The sequence below is a fragment of the Phoenix dactylifera genome, chromosome 12 (genome assembly GCF_051530095.1).
Source record: "Phoenix dactylifera cultivar Ajwa chromosome 12, Ajwa_hap1_PhDact_Kaust_v1.1, whole genome shotgun sequence".
NCBI classification, from domain to species: domain Eukaryota; kingdom Viridiplantae; phylum Streptophyta; class Magnoliopsida; order Arecales; family Arecaceae; genus Phoenix; species Phoenix dactylifera.
In genome coordinates this window covers 4476334-4495652 of record NC_143201.1, presented here as the reverse complement: position 1 = coordinate 4495652, position 19319 = coordinate 4476334, and the positions used below count along the sequence as shown (strand labels likewise).

Sequence of the window (19319 nt, the reverse complement as noted above, 5' to 3'; positions counted from 1 at the left end):
CTCACCGGACCCTGTATTGGTACCACCCAGTATAGTGTCCGTACACGGTACGGTTTGGTGAGATTCAACATAATGAGTGTTGGTACGGTACAATACCATGTACTGGTTCGGTACCAACTTGTACGACAAACCTTGGCTGATAGAATATAAAATGCAAAGCTTGTTGTAATGACCTTAGTCAATGTGAGTAGTGCCGTTTACTGTGATTCATGATTGTTTGCGTCTTGCATTCTTTAGTAAATCATTCATCATCTTGGTAGTGCTTATACAAAAATTGGTGCTACAATTGGGAGTGCTTATTTGCGATGATATTACATTAAAACTAGACCACAATGCCTTGCTTACAAGAGTTGTTTCTGGCTAGTGAGTGTGCTTTATTCTCTGTGATAACATGCTTCAGTATTGATTTTTTGATGTGCTCGTCATAGCATTTTTCCTGTAGTCAACTTAACTTAGAGTTACTCTTTTTTTGTTAAATCAAAGTACTTTTTCTGGTGTGTGAAAGCAGGTCTTTGCTGGTGATGATTCAGATGCTGAGTCTCCTAGAGATAATCAGGCTTCAGCAACAAATATAGAGTTAACTAGAGGCTCCCAATCCGAACTTAATGAGCATGGTTCAGCGGATAAAACTATCAATAACTCGATGACTGAGAAGGATACCTCTAATGTCTTACCTACCCATGAGTCTCCTCTATCAATGGGAGAGATTCTGTCATCCTTTGAACCAGGAATGTCTTTTCCAGCTCATGTAGCTGAATATTGTTTGGAGAGGCATCCAAGCAAACCGAATGGATCACACACACAAATGAAGCGAACTAATTTTTGGGGACGCAATAATGTGAGTTAAGCTGATACTCTTGATTACTTGAACATCAAATCCTGTTATTTGTAAAAAAATTGAGCTCACTGCTGCAAATCCTTAAAAGTTTCTAGATGTCTTTCATCTTTTGTCTTATCTTTTTTTTCCCCTGTAATTGTTATTTTGGATGTTTGTTATCTTGGGTCTGTTATATGTCTAAATCTAGAGCTTGAATTACTGTCGTAGGTTTCCCCCTTAAGTATGTAGATTGTTGTAAAGTTCAATTTCATTATAGGTAATTCTTTTCAGTAATCATGTATATTGCCAAGAAATTTTCGTTTATATTTTGGTGATAAAAATATTTCCCCGATGTAATTATTGCATGCATGCTTTCTATACCTTAATGTAAAATTTATCTGATAGCTTTCTGCTGTCATACTTGTTAATTTTATAGGCCAGAAAGAATCAATCAGTGGAGGCAGTTGATTCGTCCGGTGAAGAAGAGTAAGTCATCTTGTGCTTGTCTTATGCATTTTTTGATTTCTAATTTTAGCAATATCTAATGCAATCCAGAGGTATCCATTATTGGATCATATGGTTGTACTATAGTAACATGTTGTGCTCTCTCTCTCTCTCCCTCTCCCTCTCTCTCTCTCTCTCCCGCCTCCTGTCTCTCTCTTCCTTGGCTGGTAATGATGTTGGTGACTTGCAAAATGGGAAAGTAAATAACAAATCTCCAGCAAGATGATAATGGTGCAAAAAGAAAAATTGAACTAAATGAACCATCTTGATATTTTCTCCTGAACTTTCAGTAGGTTATCTGTGTTGCTCTTCATTTGTTCAGATGTGCTAGACTTCTTTTGACTTCTGTTGTCCCACTGAAAAGCATGCATATATGAGAGGAAACTTTTCTTTAATTTTTCTTTTTAAAAATTGTAACGATGGAAAATGCTTTCATTTCCCTTTGAGAGCTTTCTGAGTGTGAAAGAAACTTAAGATCATTAAAAAAATGTTGGCTTTTAAGTACTTCCTAAATAAGAAGTGAATGAACTGTTCTAGATTTTGGGTTATTTGAACTACAACTGAAGCATAAATTAGTGCCCAACTTTTTCTTTTTTCGGACTAAATTAGTTGAATCAAATTTGATTTATTAGAAACTATTAGCTAGGGATAAGAGCAGCAAAGTTCTTGGTAGAAAAATGATTCGCACATGAAAGAAAAACCATTTCTACCAAAGCTATTCATTATTAGATGTGACCATCACAAACTAGTCAAGATTTGCCACCTAACAGACTGATTCGTTGAGGTTTGGTTTCATCTGACTAACTTCTGTTTTGACAAATTTGTCAATACTTGTACCTGTCATGGCTTAAATATTGTGCTGTGCTGGACTGTGGCAGCAAGATATCAACATGCTATATCGGATGTTGCCCATGTATTATGCATATCAATCCGAGCTGACTGTATAAACTCATGCTGGTGCATACTACTCAGGATGAACTAGTACAGATCAACCCGGAGGCACAAGCTCAATTTTATAGTTATAAGCCTTGGCATGTGGCTGGGCAAGGACCTAACCGATATACAGGGATTTAACAAGGAAATTTTTCCAAGCTAGACTATTTTTAAATGCCTTTATGGTTTACATTGATTATTTTTCAGGAAATTTGCAAGATTGTCATTTGTGTAATATCTGACTGTATTTAACTTTTCATAACACATTCTACATCCAAAATCACCATTATGTTTTATGTTTCTCTAAATTATAGAAGATAAATTAATTTAAAGTAACAAAGAAAGATGTGAACTATTTAGCTATGAGAAATTATGGAGGAGCTATATTACCATTCCCAAGTTCTGTGCACCAATAATTTAGTTACTGCAATAATGGATTAGAGATCTCAGTTGCATTATCTCCATCAAAGTGTCATGTCCCAAATCCGGGCTATGCTACCATGGGGTGCCGCCCACGATAACATGAAGCTGATCATAACAACCTGTAACAAAATTCAACGCATACAAAATATAATAATAATGGTCCAAAGTCTTTCATCAATTAAATAAGAATATGGAGCTTCTAAACCCAAAATTCTCATATATTCCAAAACCCATATTTTAAAAATCCGTAAAATTATTAACTACAAGTCCATAATCAACTAATAAACTAAAATCCTACTACTAAAGCCTCTTAGTATGATTTTTGAGCCTGGATCACTTCCAGTTCGTAGCTTCCTTATTTGTTTGAAAAAGTTAGAAGAAAGCGAGCTACACCGCTGAGTAAGTAAATCTTATACTACCTTACTAGATTAAGCATATTTTTTTTTACATAAATCAATGCAATTATTTAAAAAAAATAACTACCATTGCAAAATAAAATATTTAAATATACAATATCATAAAACAAGTCATAAATCAATCGTGCGTGTAAAACAAGTCATAAATCAATCATGCTTTTGCATATGCATAAATCATGCAAATTTCATAAATATAGTTTTAAGTGCATACTGTCAATAAAGTCATAAATCATGCTAACTTCATAAATAAAGTCATAATTTTTGTCATTTTGCTACATCATAATTCATAATAATTTTCGTGGACTAAATGCTAACTTCATCTTATACCTGTGACAAGGCCGTTATTGAAAACATGCCAACTACTATAACTCACTAGTAAGGCTGTATACCAAGCTACTATAGCCCATTGGCAAGGGCCGTATGCCAAACTACTATAACCCGCTAACGAGTGCTGTATGCCAAGCTACTATAACCTGTTGGCGAGGGCCATATGCCAAGCTAATATAAACCGCTGGCGCCAACTACTATAGCTCATTGGCAAGGCCGTACATAGTTATCTGAGGGCTCATAGTTATATTTTTTAACAAGAAATATAAGAGCTGGGGTGATGGGTCCGACATGCTGCCCAGGTATGATAGGGCTCATCAATAGTGAGTTTCTAGGATACTTAACAAGAGTCGGGGTGATAGGTCTGACATGCCGTCCAGGTATCAGGGTGGTTCAGAGCCTCTTCATAGGGGTCAACTTGAGTCCATAGAAAAGGAAGACAGGACCCTCTATTAGGACCCATGAATTAGATAAGAGAGAGTAAAGAGAGAAACAAGAGAGGGATGGGTCTTCTTTCTCGTTCCTTTTTTTTCCCTTCTTTTTCTTCTTTGGCAAAACAAGGGAGGAAGGGAGGCTTCGCCTCTTAGAAGAGGAAGGGGAGGCCGAGGTTGCCAGAGACCTTGCCAAGGGGCATGGTCGATGGCCGGAGGCAGCGAACAATTGATGGTGACTGGCCGGCGAGAAAATAGAGGAAAAAGAGCCGGAAAAATAGGGAAACATGGGCTTTTCTTCGTTTTTGGCCATTGGCCGTTCACTAGCAGCCATGGCTTCACCATGGAGGGTCATAGGGAGACCAAAGAAGTTGACTATGGGTTTGATGTCAAGAGGCAGTGGCACCAGAGGCTAGAAAAGGAGAAAAACGGCAAAACATGGGCGAAACAGGGGTTTCTTCTTTCTTGGTTGATTTTTGGTGAAATCGAGGCCGGCAGTGCTGATTCAAAGCTCAAGGAAGGAGGGAAAAGCAAAGAAAAGGGAGATCGGGGCTTACCTTGGCTACGACAAGCATCACAACCTTGATTTCTGGCAGGCGCAGTGATGGGATATGATCTTGAAAGGAGAAAAGAAGGAGAAAGAGAGACGATGTGGAGTGTTGCTCAATGATGGAGTGTCGCGAAGGGGAGAGGTTTCCTATTTATAGAGGAGACCTAGGGTTTTGATGGTCCTAGGTCTCCGATTTCTTCTCGGAGTCGCCAGAGCTTTGGATGGAAAGTAGGCTCCCATCGGGAGTCTGCCTCCTCCCATCACAGGGGAAGCACGCATGGGTCTAGTGGCTGGGTCAGCATCTGGGTTGGGCCAGTCAAGTGGATCAGGCCCTGACGAAGCCGTCACACAAAGTACTGGTCTCCTCTTCATGACAACAGAGTTTTGTTCCACCTCATTTGCCGTGTCATGTTAGAGGGAAAGATGTCATGGATGAGAAATATGGAAAGAGATTGAGTTCTGCTTTATTTGAACTGAGAAACAGAGAAATATTTTCATATTCAACTTTTGATAGAGTTTTTAGCAATTCTGGATTTTGGCTTCAGATCAAATATGGCCAGACAAATTTACCTTTCTAATTTGTAATGCTTGATGTCAATATCCTTTATCCTTGTTACACTTTTCTAGTTCTAGTAATTATGTTTAAAATTCTTTTAAACTAAGATTTGCCATTCTATGACACCTTATTTCTTGTAATCTTGACGTTACTGGACTTACACTCCTACATTATCTATATGCACATTTTTGTGCTAATGCAGATTAAAAGGTAGTTGACCAACACTACTGGATTTCTGTAGTTCTGCTTGATTTCTTGTAATCTTGAAGTTACCGGACTTACACTCCTTCATTATCTATATGCACATTTTTGTGCTAATGCAGATTAAAAGGTAGTTGACCAACATAGCTGGATTTCTGTAGCTCTGCATGCTTTGGCATGAATTTCTTCTAAAATAGATTTCTTTTTCATGCATTATATATTCTGGAAGTTCAGTTGTGGGTGTGACCAATATGACATTTCTACAAGAACCAGTATCAAGTTAAATTCTGCTGACGAAAAATTGCTGTTGTCAAAGATGTTCCATGATTTGAAATTTAGTTATGAAATTGTGGAACTGTTAGAAGAGTTGCTTGAACTATCCAAGTGTAACCGTGCCTATGAATTTTTATCTTATCTATTTTGGCTAGAACTTTTCTTGCTGGAAGACAGTAATAACAAAAGAAACTTTTCTTTCACTTTCTTCATCCCATATATTCTTGATAAAATATAACACATCCTCTGCCAGGCTTGCTATTCAAAGGCTTGAGATCACAAAGAATGACCTCCGGATGAGGATTGCAAAAGAGGTATGGGAAGAAATTCTCTTTGGGGAGGATATAGAGTGGCTGACATCTTACTGACATTTATGGAAAATACTCTCTCAGGCCAAAGGAAATGCTATTCTACAGGCAAGTCTGGAAAGAAGAAAGCAGGCTTTGCATGAGCGCCGCTTAGCTCTGGAACAAGATGTATGTTACTTTCTTGCATCCTTCTACCGAAGTTTCTTAAGTTTCATTTGTTTGTTTGCTTTAAGTTGGAGTAGAAAGTTCCAAGACTAATCTCCAAACAGGTTATGGACTATTAAAAAGTTTCTTGCTATATGATTGTACGAAGTATTTGAAAAATCTTTTCTGCGTAATATTCAACCTTCGTAAACTTTCGCCCTGTAGGTGGATCTATAATATCCTTATCTGATTGGGGGTTGTAAATGTGCTAAGCTCGAGCAAGCTAGGCCAGTTCATGCTCGGCTCACTTTGTAATCAAGGCGAGCTCGAGCCAGCTTGTGTAATGTTGAGCTGAACATGAATTTGTTCATGAAAAGCTCGTTTGAGAGAACATGGAGAAATTGACATCTTACAAAGCTTTTATGTATCAAGTACTATAGTTGAAATACATTCTTCTATGTATAAATTTTATTGAATTTTAATATTTTTTAGATAAAACTAAATTTTTATTTGTGAATAATAATTAAAATAATATATATTATATCTATTCCTATTTCGAGCTTAATATAGCCGAGCTCTAGCAAGCAAACCCAACTCTAGCTCAGCCTGTTTGCTATTCCAGTGAGCTGAACTTGAGCTGAACTCAGGACCAAACACAAGCTGCTCACAAAAGCTTGCTCATTTGACAGCCCTAGATTGGATGGAGTATGAAGTTTATAGAAACATATTTTATGAAAATTCTTAGTTTCTTAAATTCATTTTTAAGAATGTTGAATTAGATATGTTGGTTGTGGGTTTGTATTTTGTTGACATGGTCAAATATGGTATAGATTTGGGATTGAGCATTCATCTAACCTGACCCAATTTGATCTGACCTGCTTGTATTGCTGTCCCTACCATGAATGACTTGGTATTATAGGAACGAAGTGCAAAAGTTATATATGCGAAGTATCTGATATGCAATCACTTCCCTTTCTCATTTCTGGTCATTGTTTGCATTTATTGAAAGGCTGTTTTATCTTAAGCAACTATATGCCTTATCTGAAAATATGTTCTTAACATTCTGTTGATGATGTTTTAAGGTCTCAAGGTTGCAAGAGCAATTACAAGCTGAGAGGGACCTTAGAGCTGCTCTGGAGGTTGGCTTGAGCATGTCTTCTGGACAGTTGTGTAGCTCACGTGCCATGGATTCTAAGGTCTGCATGTTCTTTTCCTGCTCATCATTCTTCGAATAATGTAATGGATGCCATTGAGTATGACATTATGCTTTTTAACTTTCTCTGAAGACAAGGGCAGAACTTGAGGAGATTGCCCTTGCTGAGGCTGATGTTGCCAGGTTAAAACAGAAAGTTGCAGAACTCCATCTTCAACTTAATCAACAACGTCAAAATCACTATGGATCTCTCTCTGATGCATGTGATCGCTATCAGCACCTTCCAGCCCATCTTACACAACAGTAAGACATTTTCAAACACAAGGAATTTATCATGCTTCTTACACTTAGGCATGTAAACACTAGTTCTATATATCAAGGCAATTGTTGGTGTTGGTATATCATCACAACTTTTTATATTTGGATATCAAGTACTTTGTTTGTGTAAAAAGGTTATTTAAGATCCTATGTTAAGATGTATATTTTGTATCTACACATGTTCCTGAATATATAGGGCATCATAAACAGACAACACCTTTATCATTTGGAAATTGTCAGGAAGTTGTTAGAACCATGGATTTGAGTGCTGGTGCTGATGGGCATGCTGGTGAACTGTGCCATGACATTGCTGAAACAATGAAAAATAAAAGAGAGAATTGGCCTGGAACTTAGCACAACTAAGACGTATTGATCCATGCCAATTTGACACAGGTTCATACCCATGCATGCCCAGTGCCAGCACCCTGTCAGCACAGCATGACATGGTAGGCACCTGTATCTTTAGATACTACACCTCTCTTCTTATATCTCAATTTATTTATTTCATAACAACCTTCCATGTCATGCATCTAAGTGCCACTGGAAATCTGCACCAGTTTGTAAAGCTGGTTCTAAAGATTATATTAGGCTTGTAATTGTAATTTATTTATGGCATAAATGAGTTCTTGAATATGCAAATGATTTGGAAAAGCTGACAACGAACATAGGAAGTGCAACCAACTTGACATTATGTCTGCTCATCTGATCAAGTTAAACATACAAGGCAAGAAATATCCCTTGCTGTGCTGATTTATCATGAAAATCAAATCAAGTACGTCTGAGTGGCAAAAAGGCCATATCGACATTTGAGAAGGGCACTAGGTTGATGGGATTAAAATTGTAAACCTGGTGCAGATAAAGAAACCACCAAAGAAGGCCAAAAGATGCAGGTAGAGCCAATTTTAAGGCCAAGAATGCTAAGTGACACCAAATTGAAAGCAAATGGTTAGGAACGTGTGAGAACTGAAACACGGCCATTAAAAAAATTCCAGATGTTCATGTCTTGATGAAATCGTTACCAAAGGGGATCAAGGAACTGCAAGGATTGGAAACTTGAGTAGGGTCCAAAAATGTCAAAGAATACTTCTGATGTGGGCATAAACCAAGGGGAATCGATAACTATATTTTCTTAGTATTTTTGTATTCTTTTGCTAATTTTGATTTAATTTTTTTGTTTTTTATTTTAGATTTTCAAGCAAAACTAGGGCTAAAACTTCCAAAATTGGAACTCTTATAGTCTAACCGAACTTTGGTAAATAAGAAGTATGACTTGATTTAGATGGGTTTGGTTGGATGGTTGAAGGACTTATATAAAGACAAAAAATGTTATTAGGTAAATCATTGTTGGCTACAGTTAGTGCAGTCCTTACTGGGTTTTGATGCCAAAATTTTTGTTTCTAATGTTATTTATGAAGGACCAATTCTTTATGTCAATTTTTTTTTTCTGGCATGTTATTGAACCAAATAAAGGCCCAATTAAAGTTGACAACTAGACCTGTTGGTGCCTAGGTGTTTACCCAATTTCTATCCAACCTGTTTTTAATCATGGTTCCATGCCCAATCCAATGGCAACCTGTACTGTGCCTGACATAACTAACCCATACCAACTCTGCCAATTAGGGGTAAGGTTAAGAGGTTTCTGCAAGAGATTTTTGGGGAGAAAAGACTTCTCATGGGTGCATGAGCAAGGAAGGATAAACTGCTGTTGGTTCTTATCATCTATTACCATGATGATGCTGGCAAAGAGTTAAGACAGAGACAGTTGCACTAGTGGGGATCATGGATTTCATGTGTCTGAATAAATACATGTGATTGCAATATGAAAAATACGCAGCATATTGTAATTTGTTGGCTAGCCTCAAACTGGGTTGATATTGACCTATAGTCGAACTTGATTAAATCTCCAGGTGTTTGAAGTTTGCCTGAAACATTAGCTCCAAATGATTTTGACAATTTGACCTGATGATATACTGCCTGGCTTGGTCTGACCTGATCTCCGACAAGTTTCTTTTACTTTAGATATCTTAAATAAGGAATGACTTGTCAATAAGTAGGTCACATGATTGTTCCTTGTTGTGTTATATTTGCATTAAATTCTTCAACCAAGCGAACCTTTTTGTTTCTTGGCATGCATGATAACCATTGGTTTAACTTTTGGTTGATAACTGAGCATATCTATGTAATTATGTATGCACTAATATATTAATCAACATAAGTTGCCTGCATGTACTTGGTTATTTACTTGATCTCATAGAGAAACTCTATTGTCTGATCTTGTTGCCCCATTTTTTTTTGTTTTTAAATATTTTGCAGAAAGATTGTTCAGCAAGATTTTGATATGAGCCTTGCTTTCTGCAACCATGAGAGGAAACAGATAAACGAGGCATGTCTAACCAATTCCCTTTCTGTGTGCTTTTATATATAGTCAAATTCTTGTTTTGTTATTTGTTGACAGTGCACATTAGTTGTTTATTCCATTCTTCCTTCTTTGCTTAATAGCTGATTTTTTTAGCCTATTGCTATTTTAGACATTTCCTCTTTGATTTCTGGTGACATCACTGTCCCCAGAGTATTCTTCTGCAGAAAATCCTCTTGTTTTGTCAGATAAGTATGATCTACGAGCCTTTCGAGCAAGTAATATTTAGTTTTACTTCAAAATTTTTAAATCTATATGCAAATAATTTGGACAAAGAAAAACCCATGGTTTCCACTTTCTAGAGACGAGTTCTCAGACGAGTTTGAAATACTTAAAAATGATAAAGAATTGAAATTGAAAAAAGAAATTGATATTGAATAAAAACATGGTAGTATGAAAGAATTGATCAATGACAAGCGATTTGAATGCATCATGGTTCGTCATACTGGCTCGAATTGGGTGGTACTAGTCGTGCCATACCAGTACCCGGTATAGGTGGCATACGGACATTCGGTATGCCAAAAAGATCCCGTACCGTACCGATATTGTGCTAGTGTAGCACCAATACTTAAAAATGATAAAGAAATTGAAATTGGAAAAAAAATTGATATTAAATAAAAACATGGTAGTATGAAAGAATTGATCAATGACAAGCGATTTGAATGCATCATGGTTCGTCATACTGGCTCGAATTGGATGGTACGAGGCATACCATACCAGTACCCGATATAGGTGGCATACCGACATTGGGTATGCCGAAAAGATTCCGTACTGTACCGACATTGTGCTAGTGTAGCACCAATGCGGGGTTTGGTACCGAGACGACGAACCATGGGATGAATGCTTGACTCTATCTAATAGTATGTTTTATCTTTACAGTAATAATGAATATAGGATCATTGAAAATGGATCAGACATGTATCAGGTATTAGTATATCCATATCCATATCCAATTTTTTTGGTGAACCAAAAATACTGGCATGAATGCTAATGAGATGCTGAAATTTGAATCTATTGTTTGAACTGATATAGATTCAAATTGGAGGTATGTGTATGAATTGGATGGTTAAACTTTCTGGGTAGGATATATTTCCAAGCCTACAAGCATCCAGACTTTTATTACTTCTATAAAGCAAGCAGATGATAATATGATACCAATAAAGAAATAACCATGTCTACCTAATGACATGACTCCTTTAGTGGATCCTAATAGTTCTTCTATGCTACAGACTGTAGGGATGAAACGTACCAGATTAAGAATTTCGCTGTATGGAAGAAAATTATATTGAAAACATGTTGGGTTATCTCTTATTTTTCTTTGGAGTGTATTAGACCTATATGTGACCAAATAGGGTCAAAGATAGATTCAGATATCTGGATACAATTTGGATATTTGTCTATCCTAGGATTATCTTCTTTCTTTGATGGATATAAATTAAGGTTAGTTGGACACAAAAATGTGTCCATATTTGGGTAGATTCAGATATAAGAATGGATCCAGATGGGTATTTTCTGATCCATTGTCATTTCTATAATGTAGAGAAATTTAACATTGTTATCATGTTCTTAACATTTAATCATAGCATTGTTATGTTGTTATTTATCTATAGTTTTTCTGGTTATATTTACATAAACAGCAATATAATTAATATTTTATCTGAGATGATTTTAACATTTGTTGTAAAATGTGATATCCAGATCATATTCTATCTTTGGACTACTTTTGAGATATGACCAATTACTGAGGTACATTTAAGGTGCAAGTTCACATAAACCCATAAAATAAGGGGTATTTGAAAATTCGTATTAATGTAGATGATCTGCAGGATTTTGAGCTTCTGTGATGTGACAACCACAATGTGTACCAAGTTCAAACAAGACAAATATTTACCCTAGTGGAGTAGGCTTCTCCATGTGCATATACTTGTTTAACCAATGACTACCTCATGGTTTCTTGGATGGCCATCCCTTTCTCCATTTTGTTCATGCCAACAACTTGTCCAGATAAAACTATTACAATTTGAAAATGCTTCCATGACTTCCCTGTTACCTTTTATAGGATGGATGAAGATGAATATGTTGGTGTCCAGGTCTATCTGATTAGGGCAATATAGGCTTTGAAGACCATTGCGCATTCACCTGTTTAGTGTACTTTACTTTATTATGTGCACGTTCATCGGATATTTTCTCATTGGTGGTTATGTGATTCTGATTTAAGTTTTGGCTAGGGGCTCAAACAATCGACTGTTATAATGTGATGGACTACTACGGGTGCTGCTTGTTTGGGTTGGGTCAGAGTTGGCTTGGGTCAAGTGAAAACAGTCATCTCAAAGGTGTATGCTGCCCTTGGTCACTTCATGTAGTACAAAAGTGAATCCTGTATACAGATGGCCACACAGTGGAAACAGGAAGCTTGAATATGCCTATGTTCCCATATATGAAGCTTTGGTAGATGCAGCTTGGTAGGGATTGGATCACGCTTTGGTCTAAAGTTCCCCTTTTCTTATCCTCCTCTTCTGTCTCATCCATCTGCTCTCCTACTCATTAGGTCTCTCCTGCTTGTGCCCTATTTTTCCTATTCTTCTGCCTTCCCTCTTCTACCTCCTCTAGGCCTCACAATAAATTTTCTGGTTTTATGAATTTTTAGCGAATTCTATATTCTAGTTTTCAGATTATATATTTCTAAGTATTTATCAGGTATGAATCACAAGGGTGGTCACAGAACTGCCTAGATGCTACCTTTTAGAGTTACCTGAAACCACATTGCTTTTTGTAACCTTTTTATTTTGGAATAAAATTTACGGTGGGTAGCAAGAGAAGAATGCTATTCTTATAGGTAAATGATATTCTTCTAGATGTCTTTCCCCTTTAAACACATCTATTACACCAGCCACTTTTCCTCAAGATTATGTGATATAGGCGCATGCAAGACAGACTTTTTAAGGGAAACTGAGAATCTGAGATGGCAGATCCAATGATTGCATAACAATGTCTATGCACGTGTCTCCAAGGATAGCGTTACCCAATTATGTTCCCTATGAAACATATATCTAAACCTAATTAAAATATATAAATGTACATAATTATATATAATTGTATTCTAGGTTTAAGGTCAGCTTTTGCTTGGGGCTCAAGCCAGGTTGAGGTTGCTCAAAACCATTTTGCTTTGAAAATCTAAGGCATGCGTGACCTTGGCCTGTCTTGGGTTTATAGTCAGCCCTAGATGTGTCAGATACTGCAATGCTACAGGAAGCTGGCTTATAGTACTATTTCTATAATGACAAGCCTGGAGACTTTTGCTATCAGTACACACTTGCAATATGGGTATTGGCTAGGACAGTGTTTTCTTTGTTTTTGACGGATACCAGGAAAGAATGGAAGTGGATAATTTTAAAGCTAGTCTGCATGTATTGACAAAGAATTTTATGGCCATCAGTGGGACCAGCCTCGGTGAAGTTAATGGCAGTAAATATCATGCTATTGACAGGACAATTATGTTTATGCAAGTATTAACTGAAGTTATAGGTGCTTATGACAACTTGCTGATAAAGCTGCATAAGTTTCAATTTATCCTTGAAAATAACATATTGTAAAAGGAGCTGCACTTCTTGTGTGTTGTTTGGGGGAGTCATATTATCTAGCATAGAAAATTTGCACACATAATCATCAAAGACTGATTGGATCTGGAAACAACTATATAAGTAGTTTGAATGAGCCCATGGATGGCAAACATTTAGTTCTTAGAGATGACCTCTTTAAGTTAATTAAGAGTTATAAGAGTGGTGTTGAACATAAATGAGACATGTTTGCAGAGGACGTCTGCACTCATAAATCTGATGGATCCCTTCAAGTTCATCATGGGCCCCATCCATGATCAGATTAGACCCACCAAACACTGCATTTGTGCAGCTCACAATGCATGTAGGTGCCACTTTACTACACATTTGCTTAGGAGTGGTCTTTGGAATGGAGCAATGTAGAATCAGATTCTATAGCGAAAGTTACTGATGCTACCTGCTAGATTGCTTGCTTGTGTAAGTCTCTTGTAGGATATGGCTGCTTGACAGGTTCAGTTATTTAATAAAGCATTTGTTTTGTTGTATAGACATTTCAGTAAGATGCTTTATACCTTTAACATGCACCTATCATTTCCTTTAACAACTGTTAGTCTAATCACAACATCAAAGTATGATAAGTTCATCACTTGTCATCAGTAAATGATGATTGACATCTGATGTGCATAATCTAGTGTACTGAGATTTAGTTGGAATGCTCAATGACACCTAACCAAATATTATTTGATGTTTTATTGAACATAAATTATTATAGAGTTTTTTGCATGAATACCCTCCTAAATATCGAATTTTGCATGAATACCCTTCCAAAAGTGATATTTGCATGTATATCCTCGTAAAACACTTGTTTTGCTATTTTATCCTTTTTTTTTTATCTTTGTTTTCGCATATGTACCTATGCCATCTAACGTTGTTAAAAAATTAATGGTTTTAAATTAAAATGACTAAAACACCCTTAATGGATAGATGTGCAAAAGGAAACATTTATAAGGTGATCACGATGGAAGATAACAATATAATTTCAAAATTTTATTTTATTTTTAATTAAAATAAATATGGTTTTTTATTAACGGTGTTAGAAGAACCGTTATATTAGGAGCATTTGTGCAAAAACAGTGTTTTATGAGGGTGCAGAAATAAATATAAATTTGAAGAGGGTATTCGCACAAATTTGAATTTTTAATTTTTTAGAAGGGTAGTTATGCAAAAACCCCATTATTATATGAAGCCATCCTCATTTCTTTTGGTACATAGTTCTCATTTGCTTGAAAACTATATGATGTAAAGAGTTACTGGGGGAATATTACTGGCAGATTGAATTTGCACTTCAATTGTAGAATTTACAGTAATACTAGTCTACTGGATTTTATGTCACGTTATAGTGGAGGAACTATGAAAATATGTATACTCATTATATCCCATGTTGATATTTTGATATAAAAAGCAGAAAAATTCAAATGTGATAATTATGTCACGAGGGATTAAAGCTGGTCGACAAAGCAGGGAGGGTGTGAAGGCCTGTTGACAGGCCAGCATAATTTTGCTGTGAATGAATGTCATCTCGAATGTTAATGCTCAGAACTCATTGCAGGAGAGCTCATCTGGAACAGATTGGAGGAACATTAAGCCTCAAGTGCCACCTCATGCTAGTTCCAACAAGCTTTCTCGTAAACTTTCCTTGGAGACAGGTGTAATCGAATTAAAAGGTATGGAAGCATCAACAAGCATGTCATCAGAAAGCATGGCTGCCATTGCTAATGATACTCCCAGAACAACCGAGGTAAGGGAAGCCATCCATCAGAAGACCTTGACCAGTTTTACTTCCGTGCATAATTGTTAACCAAAAGTTTGTGCCATCAGGGTATGGAATATCAGAGGCCACCTCCGGTGGCATCTTCTACTTTGGTGGAACTGACAGCTCGTCTTGACTTCTTCAAAGAACGGAGATCCCAACTCATGGAACAATTGCATAGCCTTGATTTGAGCCATGGAGCGCCCCCACATGGATTAGCATACAAATCCTCCTCTCCTTGGAACAGTCCAAGCTGAGAGAAACATGTAAACCACTTGTACATCCTCTATTCGAGTCATCTGTATGTTTCGCAATTTCGTTTTTGATTATGTTGTATGAATGGACACTTCTGGCAAAGTTGTTTTATCTTGTAGAGAGTAGAGACCAGTGTGAAATTTTGGCTCCTGGTTTTCACTTGTGTCATTTTGCCCTTGTAAACTGAAGAGATTATATCAGCTGTATTTAATCAGTTAAAACCCCAATTTTAAACTCCTGCACTTCAACAGCAATGCTGCTCAACAAAGCTGATCTGACAAGTAGCTTACGGGGAAGTCTTTTGGATTCAGCAAATGAAATACTAGGAAATATACATTAGAACGAGAGATTGGTTTACCCTCTTCTTTCTTGTTTCAGTCAATATATGTCACGATCTAGATTTGGAGCATGATTTGCTATGCCCTAGATTTGGAATATGGTTTGGCTGTGCTGTTGAGGGTACAGTCTACAATAATATAAAGCCAATATTGCATTTAGTTTTCAAATTCATTATAAATATTATATAATATATAAAAAATTAATTTTATTATTCAATAAATGCAATCAGTACTGGTTTTGAGCTTTAAAATTTAAATTTAATATTAAATTTATAATTTTTATTATTAAGAAAATTACGAACTATAATTTTATAATCAAATAAAATTCTGCTACATAAATCGTTAAGTTTGCTAGTGCGAATTTCAAGTTAGGACCATTTTTTATTCTTATTGATTCTATTTGTCTAGGGAGAGAAAAAGAATTATAAAGGTGTATGAGCGACAACTCAGTAAGTAAATCTTCAGATCAAGAATAAAATTTTTTATGTTAATACATCATTTTAAAAAAAATAATAGATTTTATAAAATAAAGTATTTCATAGTATAGTATATTAAAACAAGTCATAAAGCTAATCATACATTTATAAATCATTCATATTTCATAAACATGATTTCTTGGGTATAGCATAAATTAAATCATAAATTATTTACCATTTAACTATATCAATAATCAAATTACTACTTCAGACTAAATGCTAAGGTCACTATTATATATGTGACAAGGCTATAACTGACAAACACCAATTACTATTATCCGTAGGATCGTATGCCAACTATTATTGTTCGCTCGCAAGGTCGTATGCTAACTACTATTATCCATTGGAAGGGTCGTATGCTAGCTACTATCATTCGCTGGCAGGGTCGTATATTAACTACTATTATCTGCTGGCAGGGTTGTATGCTAACTATTATTATCTATTGGTAGGATCGTATGCTAATTACTGTTATCCGCCGGTAGGGTCGTATAGAATTAGATGTCGATCTACCCCCACTTTCAGAAGCCATACATAGCTATCCGAGAGTTTTTGCCATAGTTCTTAAAACAATTCTTCTTAAGTCCGTATTCTATTGAATCATGCATGAATAAAACACTAAATGCCTCTACAGGATTCATAGCCCATAAATAAGCATTTAACAATAGAATAATTATTAAATTATTTTTTTCATAACATAAATACAAACTTCATAAATATGGAGTTCATAATTCATCAATAGTGCTTAATGGTAAAACAATTATGGAACCATTATTTCATAATAAATTATGAGTTTTATAATATCGTATACTTGATCTTTGATTTTTTATAATACTAAAAGACAAGTAAAAATTTGAAAATAATATGGAGTATAAGATCTACTTCTTTCTTGTTAGATTATCAGACTTCGCTAAGCAACCCCGCTAGACCTATTTAAAATATTAACAACATAATTAATTTCTAATTGATGACTTTAATAAAATAATATGAGAAGACTTGACCGAGCGTACGGTGTTTCATGTGGGTAAGGTCTAGACATTTTACTCAATGAATCTGACTCAATTAAGCCAAGATCAATCAACATGGTTCATCAATAGGGGTTTGAAGGACATACAACAGGCTGGGGTGATCGTTCTAGTAGGCCATCCGGGCACCAAGGCGGATCAGGACCCTTTACAGGGGTCAACTCGGGTTCGTAGATCAGGTCGACCGAACCCGATACTGGGTACCATAGATCTTCTAGAGTGAGCATTATGAGAGAGAAGGAAGAGAGAAAATAAGAGAAACAAGAGAGGGATAGCTCTCTCTCTCTTTCTCTTCTTCTCTTCTTTCTTTCTTGGTAAAATGTAGGAGGAAGGGGAGTGGCTGGTGGCTGTAATTATGGTGGTCCGGCAAGGTGGCAGCCGACGGTGGTGACGCCCGGCGATGGTGGTCGGCCGGTAAGAAAATTCAAGAAAATGGCTTGAAAAATAGAGAAATCGGACATTTCCTTGATTTTTGGCCATTGGCCGCTCACTAGCGGCTATAGCTCCGTCGTGGAAGAGAGTAGGGAGGCTGTGAGACTCAACTGGAGGTCCGACACTAAGAGACGACAATGCTGGTGGCTGGAAAGATAAAGAAAAACTCAGCCAAAATATGAAAAAATAGGATCTTCTTTTGCTGGTTGGTTTCCATCCTATTTCTCAGCCAGCGGAGACAATTCGTAGTTGTTGGAAGAAGAGAAAGAAAAGGAGAAGAGGGCTTTACCTCAACTCCAGCGACATGCGGCAGCCCCATTTTTCGGCGAGCACAAAGATGGGTAATTGTGAACTCAACAGGAGAAAAGAGAGGGAAAGAAGCTCGATGATCACCGGTGGAGGTCCATGGGAAGGGGGGGGGGGGGGGGGGGGGGCTCTAAATAGAAGTGGAGGTTATACTTACCCTAGCCTTCAATGGAGTTCATGGTGGAGAAGAAAAACAGATACGATTTCATGCCATCACATCGTACAACAGCAAGTTTTTCACTGCCTGTTTTTATTTTACCAAGCGATGATTCATGGTTGTGGTCGTCTACCAACCAGAGCCCACGGTTGCGGAAGCGTTTGTCCTTCTTATTCATGCAGAGCCCAGTGATGTTGTTATTGTGAATGATGACATGCATGCCCTTGGTTGCCTGTACCCATGTTTCATTTTTTAAATACAATCCTCCTGAGGGAAATGCAGCGTGGGGCAGCAGATAAAGATCCACCTGCAGTTAAATTTTTCGTCATTAGCGTTAAGTCTCCATCAAGTGGAACACAAAACAGGACAAACATTAAAGGCAGTCCTAGAAGTTCTTGGTCAAAGATAATCTACGGAAGTTGGACTCGAAGACTTGGAGCACATAATTTGAAAGAAGTGCCTGGCATTTTGATACAAATTTTAATGCAAAAGAAGTTATCTAAACAATGAATGGGTAAGTAAACAAGCGAAAGAAAAGAATAGATGGATAAACATCAAACATTATGAGTTGGATTAAAGGCATTGGTAGGAAAAACATCGGCTATAGAGTACAACTAGAACTCATAAAATGGAGTCGCTAGAACAAAATTTGCGGTCACTTGCTTAAAGGTATCTCTAGGAATTTGCAGCTACCACAAACGTGAGTCGCTGGCTTAGGGTAGCATACTTGCTTTTGGAATCTCTTCAGAAAATTCATCCCTACACTAGCTTCCTGAGCACTTCCTCATTCAATTCCTTTTTCTTTAGACACCTGCAAATTTAAGAGACTTAGGTAGCCGCCATTTGCACTAGTTGAGTTGAGACTTTTGAAACACTTCCAAATTTAACAGCTCAGCTAGAAACAAGAATTCCCAAATATACATTAGAGATGAAACGGGATTTAGTTCCCATTTTGGACCATCCCTTCTCTTTGACTAATAATGTCTAGATCAAAGAAGGAAGAATCGTCCCAAATCACCGAGTTTGGAGCATGTCAAGTTGTACTGGCGGTGGACTGGTATAGTTCCAACAATGAAATTGAGAAACCGGCGAAGGTTGGGAAGAGGAAGGAAAGAGGAAAAGAGAGAGGGGGAGGGAGGAAGAGGAAGAGAAAGAAAGAGGGAGGATGGTCGAGGACCATAGAGGGCTGGAGAGCT

The 19319-nt window shown here is 36.9% G+C and overlaps 1 protein-coding gene across 2 annotated transcripts in view; it reads left to right on the top strand.

Moving 5' to 3' along the window:
- The window catches only part of LOC103716927 (rho GTPase-activating protein 7-like), a 38694-nt gene extending 23068 nt beyond the window's left edge, over positions 1-15626 (top strand). The window contains exons 14-22 of one of the 2 annotated variants that reach the window (XM_008805128.6): positions 509-838; positions 1254-1303; positions 5685-5745; positions 5824-5907; positions 6966-7079; positions 7170-7339; positions 9668-9737; positions 14937-15125; positions 15206-15626. In XM_008805128.6, the coding sequence (XP_008803350.4) occupies positions 509-838; positions 1254-1303; positions 5685-5745; positions 5824-5907; positions 6966-7079; positions 7170-7339; positions 9668-9737; positions 14937-15125; positions 15206-15394 (1257 nt within the window). In that variant the 3' untranslated portion in view covers positions 15395-15626. The remainder of the gene's footprint in view (positions 1-508; positions 839-1253; positions 1304-5684; positions 5746-5823; positions 5908-6965; positions 7080-7169; positions 7340-9667; positions 9738-14936; positions 15126-15205) is intronic. The other variant, XM_088708240.2, reaches the window with a different exon arrangement.
- The last annotated feature ends 3693 nt before the right edge of the window (positions 15627-19319 follow it).